This window comes from Nyctereutes procyonoides, unplaced genomic scaffold, assembly GCF_905146905.1.
Source record: "Nyctereutes procyonoides isolate TBG_1078 unplaced genomic scaffold, NYPRO_anot_genome, whole genome shotgun sequence".
NCBI classification, from domain to species: Eukaryota; Metazoa; Chordata; class Mammalia; order Carnivora; family Canidae; genus Nyctereutes; species Nyctereutes procyonoides.
In genome coordinates, this window is record NW_026575046.1 from 67,310,317 (window position 1) to 67,326,778 (window position 16,462).

The 16,462-nt window shown below is 57.5% G+C and overlaps 1 protein-coding gene across 1 annotated transcript in view; it reads right to left on the reverse strand.

The window, feature by feature from the left end:
- The window catches only part of LOC129509422 (collagen alpha-1(XIII) chain-like), a 39,747-nt gene extending 25,187 nt beyond the window's left edge, over positions 1–14,560 (reverse strand). The window contains exon 1 of the mRNA XM_055324864.1: positions 14,267–14,560. Within this exon, the coding sequence (XP_055180839.1) occupies positions 14,267–14,560 (294 nt within the window). The remainder of the gene's footprint in view (positions 1–14,266) is intronic.
- Between the last annotated feature and the right edge of the window lie 1,902 nt (positions 14,561–16,462).

The following is a 16,462-nucleotide window of genomic DNA, read 5'->3' on the forward strand; positions in this document are numbered from 1 at the left end:
TGACCAGGCTCTCTCCCAGGCTGACTCCTCCCGTCTCTGCGGGAGCACTCCCGCCAGGCTCTTCCCAGCCCTCGGCCAAGTGCTACCCCCTAGGTCACGGGCAGCCTCGGTGTCACTAAGCCCAGGAGACAGTCCCTCTCATCTCCGCCTGGTCCCTCCTTCTCCCTGACCCACTCTCTTCTCTCGGCAGCCAGAAAGCCCCTGGCTCAGTTTCCCTCGCCTTCTCCCCCGGTTCCTTTTTATCCATGTGGAGGCCGCAGGGCCCAGCCTCACCACTCTCCTCCCTGCTCTGGCTCCCGGGGGCTCTCACCCTGCCTCATGTCTTCAGCACCATCTGTACAGGACGATGCCACCCTTCCTGCACCTCTAACCTGGATCTTCCTCCACAACCAGATGCACGGAGCCAGCTGCCTGCTTGACATCTCTGCTGATAGGATCTCAAAATGAGCTCGGCCAAACCAGGCCCCTCATGTTCTGTGCCCAGAACATGTTCTGTGCCTTATGTTCTGTGCCCAGTCCCTCGGGCCTGCCCCCTCTGCTGTCTTCCTCGCCACTCTTCCATCTTGCCAGACCCTCGAGACCCTCCGTGATGCCTCCTTCTCTCTCATTCCACGTCCATTTGGTCAGCAACTCCCGCTCTCTACTTTCTGGACACATCCAGAAAGTCTGACTCCTTCAGATCTGACTCCTTCCCACTACCCACCCCCCCATCACACCCAGTGCAAGCCTGGTCATCTCTGGCCCAGTCACGGCCACAACCTTCTGATGGGTCCCCCTGCCTTTGCCCCACAGAACATTCCCACTACGACCGCCAGGGGGCCCACACAGGCCTCCTAGATGCTCCTGCACATGCCAGGCTTCCTCCTACCTCAGGGCCTTTGAACGTGCTGGCCTGGCTGCCCAGGGTGTTCTTTTCCTGGCTAACCACCGACTTGCTCTCAGGGAGGCCTCCTCTTCCCTGGTGCCCTCCTGCAATATACTTACTATCCCTCCTCCCTGTTTTACTTTTTTCCCTCTGGATTTTGTTTTGTTGGCTCATTTATCGTGCTTACTATCCACCCCGATCTCTAGAAGGTAAGCTCCACAAGGAGATGGATATTTTGGTCTGTTATATTCACTGCTGTATCCCCAGTGCCTAGAACAAGGCCTGGCATATGGTAGGTGCTCAATGAATGGCAGTTGCTTACAGATCGAGAGGTTTCACATAAAGGTCTGGATTTCTGGTTCCTCTTGTACAGTGGGGGGTTCTGGGAACACCAGGCCATAGTGATGCCTGGGTGGTGCTGAGTGTTGGCTGCCCCTTTTAGGTGGGCATGTGCTGCCCGGGCCAGCACAGTACCATCCCCCTGGCCAGCTTCACCTACTGGGGCCACCAGCCTGGCCCCCTTAGGTGTCTGAGTTTGATACTCCTGGTGAGACATGCCCAGGCTGAGGCTCAGGGGTGGGTGGAAAACCTTCTAAGGCCCCCGGTGCAGACCCCTAGCCGCCTTCCTGCTCCACCCCTGCTGGCGGCCGGGGCCTCCTGGAATGCCCCGCACGGCCAGAGCCGAAACAGCACCCGCCTGCTCTTCGTAGCTATTAAAATGCCTGTATCAGTATCAAAGAGAAAATGCCAGGCGGCTACTCACTTCCCCCAGAGAATGCAGAGAGGCCTGGCCTTGGGTTTCGGGGCCACTCCCTCCCTGTGCTTGGTCCTGGGGCTCTTAAAGGGCTCAGGCTCTACCTGGGTCTCTGTAGTATGTGGGTGGACCAAGTCCTGGTGTGGAGGATGGAGTCCAGAGCAGGTGAGGTCTGTACTCCACACTGTGACCTTGACCCCGGGACCTCCCTTCTGGGACAATCTGTAAAATGGGGCTGTTGCCCCTCCCCTCCCCCCCCCGCCCCCCGCCAACTGCCTACATGTTGCTGTAGAAAGGGCCTTGGAAACCATTAAGCATTTACCAGGAGGAATTATACAATAAGTTAATGTTAATAATAGCTACACATATTGAGCAGCATATGTCAGGGACTGTGCTAAGTATTTTGGTGGAAAATGTCCTTTAATAAGTAATTTTTTAAAGGATTTTATTTGGGTTGTCTGAGTGGCTCTGACTCAGCTCAGTTCTTGATCTCAGGGTCACAAGTTCAAGCCCCATGTTATTGGGCTCCATGCTCCATGTGGAGACTACTTAAAAAAAAAAAAAGATTTTATTTATTTATTCATGAGGGACACAGAGAGAGGCAGAGACACAGACAGAGGAGAAGCAGGCTTCCTGTGGGGAGCCCGATATGGGACTCGATCCCGGGATCCAGGGTCACAGCCTAAGCCGAAGGCAGACACTCAACCACTGAGCACCCAGGTGCCCCTAATAATTAATTTTTGATATTAGCATATGACTCCTATTAGAACCCACCTGCCCTTGATGACTGTGGTAGGACTCTATCTTAGGTTAGCACAGATGGCATCAAACTCTGCTGAGGTGTCCACTACATGCAGAGCATGGCTGTGTCAATATGGGCTTGCACTGCATTAGGGAGTGCCAGGACCTTGGGGTCTAGTTCCCAGCCCTCCCCCTGAGTATTGAGCAAGAGATACAATCCCTCTGGACTTCGATTTTGTCATCTACAAAATGGGACTAATATTGGGTTATGCACTGGACTACACAGGATGGGATAAAATGAAATGAGATCAAAAAGCAAGAGAGAGTGTCCAGGTGTGAAGAACAGTGAGCAGCTGCTATGCTAGCTTGTTTTTCATGGTGGTGGCCAGGCGAAGGCCACTTCTCTCTCGAGCTGGTGGCAGGACTATCTCCCCACATCTGCCCCGTGAGGCCGGCCAGGCCCCGGGCACTGCTGCAGAGAGGTGGTCAAGTTTCCTGCCATGGCCCTGTTCCTGGGAAACTCTGAACCCCTTTCCTGGGAAGAGGAAGGGTGAGTGAGGGTCCTGCCCGCAGCCCACCCTTTGACCTTGACGACTAGAAGTGAAAGAAGGATCTGCCCACTGCAATGACCCCACTGAGCAAAGCTCCAGTCCCTACACCAGTGTCTGGTTACAATGCCTGGCACAGAGTGGTGCTTGATCCCATCTGCTAGAGCCCTTTTCATTACCCTGGGCCATCCTGCTACTGGGCTGGCGCCCTGGTAGAGACTGAGCCAGTTTTTGGAGGGCAGGGCCTGGTCTGCTGTTTCGATCCACACTTGAACTGAATTAATCACTTTGAGGTCTGCCTCCCAGCACCCATGCCTGTGGTGCTAAGGGGGACGTGGGCTTAGGCCTGGGCTTCGCCAGCATTTGGATAGATGGAGATGGGAGAGGAGGGCATTCTGGTGAGGAGCAAAGGCGCAGATGCAGGACAGAAGCTGTGGGGAGCCGGCCCATGGGCCTAATCGCAGGGATGGAAGGAGGGGGCTGGCCCCACAGATGGGCTTTGTTGAGGGGTCAGGCCCATGGGCGGCTGCACGCCCCGGAGCACAGGCAGATCAGTGTGGGGAAATCAAAACGGAGGAAACTGAGACGCTCAACCCACATCCACCCAAACTGGACTCGCCCCTTCTGCTCTGGGGGCCGGGCGGGGGTGCCATGGGGTGTGCCTGAGGAGCTGTCTTCTTCCTCCCTCCACAATTCTCTTTGTGCAACAGACCTGGCATCCGATCACAGACTCCCAGGACTATGAAACAGGGGCCTGAGGGGCCGCCAGATGCCACGGGCTCCCTCTGCCCCCCTCTTTCACCAGAACCACAGAGCAGTGTTGCTCCAGGCTCTGCGGATCAGAAAAAGCCAGGGGAAGGAGGTGAATGCCCCTGTGTGAGCTTCCAGCCTTCATATGAGAAAGTCCCTCCTTTCAGCTACTCTCCACCCTGCTGCTGCCTCAGGGAGTCAGGCAGGGGGGCCCTGGAACTATGTAGACGTGAGGGGGAGCCAGGTGGTCATGGGGCCTATAGCCAAAGGTTCAAGGGGCCTGGGATTATCTCCGGGTCTGGTGCAGGATGAAGCAGGGTCCCCTACACAGAGCAGGAGGGGCCGAGGTGAGAGTGCTGGAGTGGAAGCCAGGAGCCTCTTCCCTCCTTCCCTCCTTTCAGCAAGTGGCTGTTGAGCATCCTCGCATGCCAGGGCCACGCAAAGTGCCAGGACACGCGGGACCAGACTCTCTGGAGCTTACTCGCCAGGCCGGAGGACAACAGTCTACAAACCGCACACAGCAACGAGAACTCTGCAGCCACTGTCATCAGGCTCTGGGTGGGCAGGGGTGAGGCTGTCCAGGCTGGTTCATTGTGGGGAAGTGACGGCAGGGCTGAGACCTGAGGGTCACCAGCAACTAACCAAGGTGAGAGCCCAGGTGCAGGGAAACAGCTGAGCTCTGACACCGTAATGCGCTTCTTATGGACAGGCAGGGGTCCAGCATCGAGGAATCCATACAGCACTCGCAGCAACTCACTCATGAACGAGGAACCCAAGACAGAGAGAGCAGGGGCTGACTTGCAGCCAGGAGGGGCAGAGGCCGGGTCTGAACCAGGAAGCCTGGTCCCTGCACTGCACACCTGATGGGCGCGAGGGGATGGCTCTGGCCCTTTCCAGGAGATTGCCGTACATATTACTAGAAGGCCAGGCTCTGCTCAAAGCACTTGTTTTACCTTTTTAAATTCTAAGAACAACACTCAATCAGAGGGAGGCACTCTTTACTATCATCACCCCATTTTTTAGAGGTACAACCCAAAGCACAGAGAGGTTAAACAACTAGCCCAACATCACATGGCCAGTAACTTAGCAGAGCGGGACTTGAACCCAGCAATCTGGCTCCAGAGCCTGTGCTCCTAGGTCTGACTGCATAGGGCCATGTGGCTGGACTCGGAACGTGAGGGAAGGGGAGCCATGAGGCAAGAGAGGGAGGCAAGGGCTGAGCCCTTCAGGCCTCCGGGACTGCATTAAGCAATTTGGTCTCTGGCCTGAGAACAATGGGAAGTTACTGAAGACTTGTAATTAGGGGGTTGTGGTGATTATATTTAGAGCTTTTAAAAGGATCACCCCGGCTGCTGTGCAGATGCTGAAAGGGACGGAGCAGGGTGAAGGGGAGCAGGTGTGTTAGGAGGCTCCTGCCACGGCCCAGGTGACTGTGGGCAGCCCCACTGGGGTAGGGCAAGCAGTGATGGAGAGAAGGGGACAGGTCTGCAGGCAGCGGGGCCTGGAGTAGGTGCAGCCAGAGGCCAATGCCTCCTCAAATGAAGGGGTGCTGGGGAGGGGAGGGCTTCCTGCTTTCAAGACATGCTGAAGGGGTGGTATGGTGGGTGTAGAGATGGGCCTGCTGCTCTGACAAGATGAAGAATACAGCCATTGCAGCCAGAACAGTCAGCTGCAACAGGCAGTGAGCTCCCTGTCACTGTGGGTATGTAAGCCCTAGAACCAAGGATATTGTCAGGGCGATTCCCGGGTATAGTTCATAGCTCCCTTTCTCCCAATACTCTGGTTCTACGGAGTGAGGAGAGGCTGGAAGTGGCAGGACCATCCTCTGACCTTCCACATCACGGAGTCTCCCTCTACCCTTAGGAAACTGCAAATGGCAGCTCATGGGGACCAAGCTCTTCCTGGAAGAGCCCTAGCTAATGCCCCTTGAACCAGCCCCCTCTCTGCACCCTTGTCCCCCCTCCCGTCCTGCCCCACAGGCCACCTTGCCAGAGTGTGACCTGATGTGGAACACCTTGCAGTGATGGCTTAAGAGGCACCTTCCTGGGGCATCTGCCGCAGAATAAGCACCTGCAGGACTGCAGACCCCTGGACCCTGCAACAGCCTTCTTGGGGAAGATGTGTCCTCAGGGGGCCCTAAGGCCTCCTCGTAACTTAACAGAGAGGCATGAGCCCCGTGCAGGAGGGTGGGGTGGACAGGAGAGGGGCTGAGTGAAGGGGAGACCAAGGCTGGGCCAGTGCGCTGGGAAGGCCAGAGGCTGGGGTGGGCGTGGGTGGGGAGGAGAAGAAGGGAGGCTTACAAGGCCCAGGCCGTGTGGACTCTAGCCATGTGGCTTCAGGAAGACCCAAAACAGGCTCTAGCACAGGAGACAGGGGCTCCATGTGCCCCTGGAAGGTTGTGCCCAGCCTCTCAGGCAGGCAGTTCCTCCCCTTCGTGTGTGGCTTGCCCTTTGAAGGGGAGCCCCTGCTGCCAGCAGCCCGATCCCCGCCCTTTTGGCCACCAAGAATTTTCTGCAGGGAGGCCCCCACCCCGGGGCAAGGGGCATTTGGTGTGCAGATGGGTGGGGGGCGTGTCCACAGGGAGCTGCTGCCAGGGTCTGCTGGCGGCACAGACGACACCCAGGAGAGCCAGGGACCCCTGTCTGCCCCAGCCTTCCCAGGCCCTCCTGAGATCCTGGCCTCAGTTTCCCTTAAAGAAGCCTGCTGACTTCCTTTATTTACTGAGGACTCAACAGCTGCTTCTGAAAGGGACATCATGCAACTAAAAGACATGAAAAGATTCCTGAGACTTCTGAAACCTTCCTCCTGGAGGGCAAACCCTCAGTTGATTTTATTTTTCAAAACCAAAACAAACTCCAAACCTCAAATCCCAAACCCCAAATCCCAAACCAACCTCCTTCTTTAAGCTCCCTACACTTTCAATCTGTGCATTGTGTAGTAGCACTTTTACGGACACCTCATTGTGACCCTCATTCCTGCCAGCACCAGCTTCTCGGCACTGTCTAGGACCCAGGTGAGGGGTCTGGGTTCAGTCGCGTGGGATGCCCCTAAAGTCTGTCTCTCTCTGTCTCAGGGGCTTCCAGCCATGCTTGTTAAACACCCCACTGCAAGACCCTATTCATGGCATTCACTTCGGGATTTAGGGGAGGGGGTCAGCCTTGGTGTGTTGCTCCCAGCTGACACTCTGTAGCCAGGGCCAGGTCTTCGAGAGTGTGCAGATATGAGAGTAACTTTAAAGAGTCCAGTTGTGGATGCCTGGGTAGCTCAGTCAGTTAAGCATCTGCCTGAGGCCCAGGTCACAATCCTGGGGTCCTGGGATCGAGCCACGCTTCAAGCATCCTGCTCAGCGAGGAGTCTGCTTCTCTCTCTACACCCTGCTCATGGTCTATCACTCCCCCGCCCCCCTCTCTCTCTGTCTCTCTCAAATAAATAAATACAAATCTTTAAAGAGTTCAGTTGCTACAGAGCTTCTACCCCTGTCTTTCTCCAAAAAGAGACATTCAGGCGGCTGCACGGACGGGCAGCCAGACACGTGTTACACCATAAAGCGGCTGCAGGTAAGGGGAACACCGAATAAGCTAGGGCAGGGTGATAAACAGGAACTGGGATTGGCGCTTAAACAGAAACTTCTGCTGGAGGACTAGCCGGTATCACGGGCTGAAACCCAGATTTGGTGCTAAGCTTTAAGTGCCCGAGAGACAAGACCCAATCCATCCCTCCTGGGAAGTCAAGTATTCTGGAAACCAAGGCTGGACGGGGATTTCCCTGACTCCTCCTCACCGAGGCCTGATGTCACAAGCAGTATCCTCTGTGTCATCTTACAGCAAAGATGGTAACGCAGGCCTGATGCCAAGTCAGTTTAGTCAACGCCACCCCGAGGGAGCTGAACCAGACTGAACAGGTCCCTAGCCCCTGGTCTGTATGACCTGCCTCAGCTGACTTAGTAGGGTTTGGCACTTTATATAGATGGTGTAGACTAGTGGCTTTAGAGTGCCAGCTCTGGGGCCAGACTGCTTGGGTTCAAGGCCTGGCTCTGCTACTCACTAGCTGTGTGACCTGGGGAAAGTCTCTTAACTTCTCTGGGCCTCCATTTGTCTCTTCTGCAGGAATATTAAATATAAAATTGAAAAAAATTATAAATCTTTAACCACTTCAGAGGATCATTTTGAGAATTAAATGAATTAAAAGATGGTAGAAATCTTTGAACAGTGCTCCATAAATACTAGCTAATAATAAAACTTATGGGCAAGGTACAACCCCGTCTTACCTCCTCCTCTGATGCTGAGACAGGTGGTCATGATTGTAGCTGCTAATAACTGAATGATTTCATTTAATCCCGCAACCACCTGTGAGGAGGATGTTGTGGTCCTCATTTTCCAGATCAGGACGCTGAAGCTCAGGTCACACAACCAGTGAGTGGCAGAGGTTCAAGTGACATCACATGCCGTGGACTTGCCCAATTCACTGTTTTGCCCAAACCAGGAATGTGCTGGGCAGCCTGGGCAGGTGAAGAGGAAGCTCCTGACCGTGGGGAGGAGGGGATGGGAGGGGATGGGAGGGGAGGGGATGGACGCCCTCAGCTGCTCTGTCCAGGCGGAACACAGCACACTGAACCAGCCCCACTCTCCCAGCCTGCCCCAGGAGGCAGCCCTGACTTAGGAGGAGTTAATCATTTCCTCTTCTGCTGGTGGCTGTGAGACAGTGAGACACCCACCTCCAGGGCGCACCCCTGAGCAGATGCTGAACACACCGCAGGGTCTGGGGCTGGGGGTGAGCAGGGCAGCCAACTGAGACGGCTTCACCAGCCTCTAGCAGAGGGACCTTAAGCCAGCGACGAAGTACTAAGGGTGGTCTACACTCTGTGCTTAGGCTCAGTCCAGGTCCTGGAGGCAGTGAGCCCTTAACCCCGCCTTGGGATCATGTGTGATCCACCGCAGAGACAGGATACTTAAAGGCAATGGAGAGAATTGGCTGCACGATGCACTTGGGGCCGAGCCACGGATGGCAAATAGATGCTCCCCGCACACTGACTCTAACAGACGGGGCGTGGCAGTCTGGAGTGCTGTGTTGAGAAGGATCCTGAGGCCCACCTAGGCTCACGGGGAATGTGTTCAGGGGTTAGGAATGACTGCCGTGGTTCTGGGACAAGAGAAGGCAGCACAGACCATGTCTACACTTACTTTGCAAGTTCTGCAGGAAGTCAGAGCAGGGAGAGAGCCCATTTTGGGTTGGAGTGGTCTGAGGAAGGCTTTCCAGAGGGCACCGGGGCAAGCTGAAGATGATTAGGAGTAAGGGAAAAAAGACATCTTTCTGAGAGCGTCAAATGGTGAGATGTTACTCAAGGCAGACGGCATCTTGTCTCAGATGCTTTGACTTTCCCGCCACCCTCCTAGGAGGGTTGGCGACTTAATGAGGTCCTCAGTCTGGTTTGGAGCTACCTGCTAGTTTTAAGATCTTTGGAGAACCTGTAAAACATTAACAACTCTCCCTGGCATTATCTGTAATAAATATCGCTCTGTATTTTTCTTTTAACTGAGAGTCACGAAATCGCTCTTGATCTTGAACACCAACTCTCACGAGTTAGTGGTCGTTTCCTGGAGAAGTGTTGAGAAGGATTCTGAAGCCGCACTTGAGCTCAATGGGAAAGTGTGCTGCAATTGATTAACAATGCCTGCTGAGGCCAGGGACTGGGGAGTGGAGAGCACGCCCGCAGCGTCTTTGCCACCACTTGATCAGACAATTAATTATAGTCTGGAAGGGAGAAGGTGTCGTGTGGAACCTGGTTTCGGAGCCTCCAGACCTGTTTTCTTATCTGTAAGAGAGGGGGCTGAGATTGAGAGGCTCTGAGGATCTTCCCTCCCTTAACTCCCACAAGACCGCTCATGCACTTACTGCATGCGGAGTCAGACACAGTGGCTGGCTGCATGGCTGGCTGCATGTGAGGGCACCTGGACTCAGGGTTTGTCTGATGACCGAGGCGCAGGCTGCTGTGATCTACAGGCTGCACCCCCAGGAGCACAAAAGTCCCCTGGAAGACCCTGCTCCTGTCCTCTTTCCAGCATTTCAACCATAGGAGACTGAGATGGGACTCCCCCATCCGGAGCCCCAGTCTTGCAGACACTGCTTTGATCTCTCCCCTGAATGCTCCTCTGGAAAAAAAACACACAATAAAAGGCCCCTGTCTACACCCTATAAATGTGAGCCATTCCTGTTACAGTGGTTGGCATTGTTATGTTTAGGGATGAGAGAGTTTGCCTGGGGTTCCTCAACAGTTTAGCCTGGAAGTTTCACCCCCCACCCCCACCCCACCCCCACACCACCATCAGGAAATTCCTAGAGGTGGAAAATGCCCTTAACACCCAAAGGATCGGATCATAGAGAGCGGAGTGGGAGGGTGGGGTGGTACAGTGACATCAGTCTTCTCATCTGTAAAATGGGACAATGAGAGCGTCAGTCCCTTAGGGAGGCTGTGAGGACTGAAAGAGGCCTCGCACACAGCACCGGCTGCTGTATGTACCACATAAACACGAGCCATTCCCATCGGTGGGCCGTTACTCCGACTGTCAGGGAAGGGGAATCTGCTTGGCACCCCCCAATGCCCAACAGCTGCTGACACCGTTGCTCCCCCTTGGCCTGGATTTGGCTATTTTAACCTCCAGTCCCTTCTCTTTCACGCACACCCTCTGCCCAGCCCCGGGTGACATCTGATTTCCTCCATTTGGGACATTCCAGTTTCTTTCTTTACAGCAAGCAAATCAAGCAACAGGCAGCTGGAGCGCTCATTAAGGGTCCCAGCCCAGGAGAGAGGCACCAACAGGGGAAGAGTTGGGGCCTGAGGTCTGGAAGCCACACTGCCAGCTCCCCACAAGCTGGCGCCCTGCCCCCATGCTCCTCTCTCCCCTCTGAGCCTCCCCTCGGTGGCCAGGCCCCTCAGATCCAGGCCTTCTGCCGGCATCTGCCTCTGGCCGGCCTCCTTTCCAGCTCCTCTCCCACTGGGTTCCCTCAGCCTGGCCTTCCGCCAGCTTCTCAGATTCGTCTCTGCCCAGCAGGCCGCATTCCCTGCTGGGATGGGTGGTATGCACGTGCCCCTGGGTTCCTGCCTCCAGGCCGGACGCCTGGGCTGCATGTCTCACCAGGACGGCCCTGTTCAATGCCCTTCCTCACCTACTCCAAGATAGCTTGCCTGCTCCAGAGCCCAGGGAGCCCTCTGGAAGCCCTCATATGGGCCCGGGACTGGGGCAGGGCCTTTGGTGGCAGCACTTCCTAGGGCATCCTCCCATCTGCCATCTCCCCAGACTCTCCCTATGCGCACCCAAGAGAGGGTCAGAGAAGGAGCCTGAGGTTTGGGGGGGGGGGGGATGGCGTGGCTTGCTGAAGACCACACAGCTGCCAAAGCCCTGTTGGCATCCTGGGTTTGGGGCGCCTGCACTCACAGGGTGCCTGTGTGCCCTTTGGAGCAGGAATTGTCTGTATGTCCATGTCACGGAATCACGCTGCTAAGGAAACCACTTCCCCGGCTCTCCTCTGCCTTTTCTTCTCACTGGGGGCCCCTGGTCCCACTTCTCAGCCTCTCCCCATCCGCACCTTTGCCCTTTGCTCAGACCTGGACGAGCACACCTTTCCTGGCCCAGAAGTAGCTCACTGCTAGGGCAGAGCTGTCCCACAGAACTTTCTCTGATGATGTGTATGCTCTATATCTGCACTGCCCAACTGGTAGCCACTAGCCTTGGGCGTCTCTTGAGCACCGACCTGAAATGTGGCTAGTGTGACAGATCAACTCAATTTTCAATTTTATTTGATTTTAGTTACTGTAATGAGTCATGGTGGAACTGTATTGGACGGTGCAGCCCTTAGAGTATCCCTCCCTGAAGCCTGGGCCCGTAGGCCCCACCCAGGGGGTGTCTTCCAGGGCCACCTCCCCACAGAGGAGGCTGCCCACCACCTCCACCCACAGGACCAGACCTCCCTCTGGCTCCAGGGCCCACTGCTACTGCCCCCAGTTACCCCCCTGCAGCCACTGTCCCCGTTCACCCCATTCTGTCCCTCCCTGCAGCCCAGTCCCAGCCTCAGCCCCCTGTGGCCTGTGCCAGCCTCTTGTCTGGCCTTCCTGCTCTACCCTGCTCTCCCTCCCACTCCAGGTACACAGCCGCCCCCCTCCAGCCCTTCCGTGGCCCTCCCAGTGCTCTCACATAGACCTAACGGTCTCTAAGGAGCCCTGGCTCTCTCCAGCCAGACTTTCCACCTCTCAGTTCCCCAAGGCAAACCCCTCCCTCTGGCTTCCAACCTTCAGAAGCCGTTCCCTTTGCCCCTTGGAACAAGGCCCCTCCACTCATCCCCTTCTGCCTGGAAGTCTCGGAGTCTCCCTTTAAGACTTCGCTTGAAAATCACTTTCCCAGGAAGCCACTGCTGTCAGGTACGCTGCATGTTAATACGTTCCCCAGACCTCCTCCGCTCCCATCACCCTAGCATTTTTCATATGACATGGTCACTGCCCGGTGACCTATTTGTGCCCTATTTGCCTGCGAGTGTAGGAGAGCAGAAGCGTCCCCCCACCCCTCCACACATGCACACACAGTGCCTGAACCACAGCTGGCTCTCAGGAAGCGTTTGCTGACTGACTGACTGACTGAGGATGGACAAAGGAAGGTGGCAGGACACAGTGAAGAGCACTGGAAGTGGGGTCAGGAACTTTGGCTCTAGTTCTGGATCTTGCCATGTGACCGGGGTAACCTACTGCCCCTCCATGGGCCTTAGTTTCCCCATCTGTCAGATGGGGGTCAGTTCAGATGCTCTGGCAGATGAGAGGTCTAGAAGTCAGCGGGTGCACAGGAAGCCACAGTTTGCAGAGGAGGAATCACACTGCCCAGCCCCCAGGCCCCGCGGGCATGAGACTTGACATGGCTAAGTCTCAGGGCGAGGAAGCCACGCTCTGGGGCATGCCCTGGCCAACAGCAGGGGACAGGGAGGGGAGAGGGTGGAGAGAGGCACTGAGCTGAGCTTCCAGGGTCAGATCCTTGCCCCTCAGCAGCCAGGGCCCCTGAGATACATGGGGGGAGCCCTCACTGCCCCGACACCATCTCCACCACCCAGCCAGCCCTGCGTGCATTCTCAGACAGCTGACAGAGGCCGCTGGCTCAGGCAGTTGAGCCCAGACACTTCCCAGGGGACTTGTGGGTGGCCTGCCAGAGTCCTGGTCCCCTGGGTCCTGGCAGGGCATGGGAATGAGCTGCTGGCAGCAGCCATGGGTGCACGTCTGGTATCAGTAAACTTGCACTGGGGCCACCCTCTCTGGTCCTGTGACCTTCATCTCCTTGACCACACCAGAGACCCTGCTTTGGCAACTCTCAGCCTTCGCCTGGTAGTGGAACCGCAGAGGAGCCGGCTGTAGGGAAGTGGAGCGTCGTGCCAGAATGGCCACGACCCCAAGCTGGGTTCCAATGCTTGCCACCTGCCATTTCAGGAGCTCAGAGGGGTGAGGGTATTTGCTCCAGGTCACACAGCCTCTAAGTAGCAGTATAGGGATGAAACCACCTCCCTGCTCTTGACTGTTCCACACCACCTCCCAGTAAGTAAGAGGTCCCCTCCAGTTCTCCCACAGGGAAACCCTCCATGGCCAGCCCGTTCCAGGACCTCTTCCCAGACCACTGCAGCTGTCACCTGTGGGTGCTCTCCTTCATTTGAGCCCTGCATCCCTTGTGCCGTCCAGAGCCTCCTAAGTCACCTCCACCAGGAGTCACCCTCCCACTGGCAGGCTCTTCCTCTGGTGGCACCAGTGAGCCTGCAGGTCCTAAGAGTGCCATGGCTAAGAAACGCTAATGGCTTTTAATCCACTTAGGTTCAAGGACATTTCAGATTTCAGAAGGGGGTTAAACTCAGCGTCCTTTCCCCAGAAAAAACACACAAACATAAGATGATGGGGACCATGGATAAGAAACCCGGCTTAGAAACAAGAAGGTGTTTGAACCCAAGGACTGCTGAACCAGGGAGAGCCACACTTGGGTCCCCTAGCGGCCTGGGGCAGTGGGCAGGGACCAGGACACCAGTCCCTGCAAGGACGGCCCCTTCTGTCCCCCTCAGCCCCTTGGATGACTCACTCCCTCACCCGCTCTTCCCGGCTGAACGTGGCAATAAAAATCAGGCAGCGCTGATCCTCAAGGGATGGATGGGGAGGGCCGCGGGGGCCCGGCAAGGCTCAGCCCGGGCCACCGGGCACACATCCCGCCGCGTGGGCGCTGCGCGGCTCTCGCACCGCCTGGCGGGGCGCCGGGAGGGGGAAGTGGGGCCGGGCAGCCTCCGCGCGCCCTGCCTTCCTCCACCTGCCCCGCGCGCCAGGCGCTCTCAGCGCGGGACGCGGGGGGCGCCTGCCGGCGGCGGGGGCGCGGGGATGCCACGCACGCCGCCGGGGTCCTCCGGGTCCCCCGAGTGCCCGGCAGGGCAGCGTCGGTCCCCGCCCCCCCCCCCCCCGCGCCGGCAGACAGCTCCTGCGGGCCCCGCGCGCACCGCACCGCCTGGAGAGCAAGCGCCGGGCCGCGCCCCGGGCCGCGAGTTTGGAGGCTGCGCGAGGGGGCGCCGCGGGAGGGACGCGAGCCAGCAACAAAGAGCACAGACCTCGTCCAGCAGTTGGTTGACTCGTCCCAAAATAGCCGTCTCCATTTGCTGCTCCCCACGCTCCGCTTCCAGGCGCAGCACCCGGGCCTGCAGCTCGGCCGTCCGAAAGTGGGCGAGCAGGCTGAGCGCCAGCGAGCACAGGGCCAGCGCCAGCAGCCCGCACGCCCCCGCGCTGGGCAGCCGCGCGCAGCGCTCCGCCGGCGCCACCGCCAGCGCCCCCGTCGCGGGCGCGCCCGGCTCCCCCGGGCCGCGGGCACCCGCGGCGGCCGCCTTGCGGGCGCGCTCCGCTGCCATGCCCCCGCGTCTTGAGAACCAATAAATAAATAAATAGAATAAATAAAGGCTGGAGCCGCTGCCCGGAGGCGCGATCCGAGCTGCGGGCAGGGGCGGGGGGAAATGTCCCCTCCCTTTGCTCCCGGCAGAGGATGGAAAAATGAGCGGCAGGAGGGGGAGAGCCGGGAAAAACCCGCAGCCGGCGTAATCGGGGTACACCCAGGTGCGCAGAAAGTTCCTTCGCAGAAGGTTCCAAGTCCAGGAAGGTTGGGGGAACGGGGAGGCGCTCCCTCCCCGCCCGGTCTCCCCCTGCGAGCGTCTGCAGCGTCCCGGGGCCGGCGCTGCGCCCTCCGTCCTGCTCGGGGTCTCGCGTCTCGGCGGCGCGCGGGTCTCAGTCCCGGGGCGGAGGGGCGCGCGCGGAGGGCCCCATGGGCAGAGGTGGGTCGTGGCCGCGGCCGAGGAGCGTTGGGGCCGATTCCGGCGCCTCTGTAACTTGACACACGAGCTGCGGCTGAACGGATCGGATGAGCAATCCGTGCTACTTCCCAAACTAATCTCTCCCACCCCCCTCCCTCCTCCTCCTCCTCCTCCTCCTCCCCTCCGCCCCTCCACCTCCTGCGGGGCCGACGGCTTGGATTTATTTATTTATGCAAACTCGCCCGGGGTGGGGGGCGTGGTGTTCTGGGCCCCGCCGCCCCAACCGGCCGGCCCCGGGAGCCCCTCTCCCGCGCTCCCTGTCCCCTTTGAAGTGACACTCGGGGTTATTTATAGGCAGGAAGGGGGTGTGGAGTGGAGCGGGGGCTTTACTTCTCGCCCTTTCTCCGGATTCACACCGAGGGCCCTCTCCGCCTTCCACCCAAGTCATGGGGCCAGGCATCACTCTGCTTTCTGAAAAGTTGTTGAGAGGCAGCCTTCGGGATCCTCCGAGGAGCCTGGCCGTCTTATTGTGGGCCACCTGGATGGATCTCCAGATCCTGAGCAGGACGATCTAAATCCCTTGGGTCACTATTGCTCCCACGTCCACGTGCCTCGGTCCCATCCCCTCCCTCCCATCCCAAGCCAGTTTCACGCTGGGTTCTGAACCTCCTGAGTCCTGCAGCTGCCCCCACCCCCCAGCCTTTGGTGGGGCTCATTCCGCCCACCACATCTTTAACATCTTTCTCTGGGGTGAAAAGACAGTCCTCCAGGGGGCAGCGGAACTGGCCTTCCATTGTTTTCTTCAGGACCCAGACCTAAGGAGGAGACTAAAACTGAGCAGAAAGGTTCATTCCAAGGTACCTGAGAGTCAGGTCCTGATCCTTCCCCTTCCTGCCCGCCACTGATCTGAGACCCCTCCCAAGCCTCTGCTGTCAGAGCAGCCGCCCAAACACCCCAGCCATCAGAGGTAAGCAATGCTGACGGCACTCAGACTCCCTCCCTGTGCAAGAGTCCTTTAGAGCTAACCTCGCTCCCTCCTGTTGTCATTTCTTTGGCTCCAGTAGAGAATAACTGGTGGTCAGAGGGCATTTTGTAGTTTCCTCTCTTGTCGCCTCCCCCACTTTGAGTGATATTGTATCCCTAAAGAACTTATCTCTCTGCACCTCTTGACATTCCTGCAAATGAGGTGGTGGGATTGACTTCCCGGAGAAAGCCTGCGTCCCAGTGACAGTGGGCAGGGGGTGAAAGGCTGGCCTTGGGGATGTGAAATTGCAGGTGGGGGTGACAGGAGTGTTGCGATTCCGTTTTAGAAGAGCATGTGTGCCAATTTCACATTGCATATTGACTTGGTGGGGCCTGATAGCTCATAGAGTATCGGGGCACCCCTAACAGTGTGGCACATATGACAGTAGTGTGGTGACCCAGCGCTCATACGGAATCAAGGCTGTACCGTTGCGGCTGGGTCACTCAGCCCCATGGGGGACCACGGGGATAGAAAGTGATGCT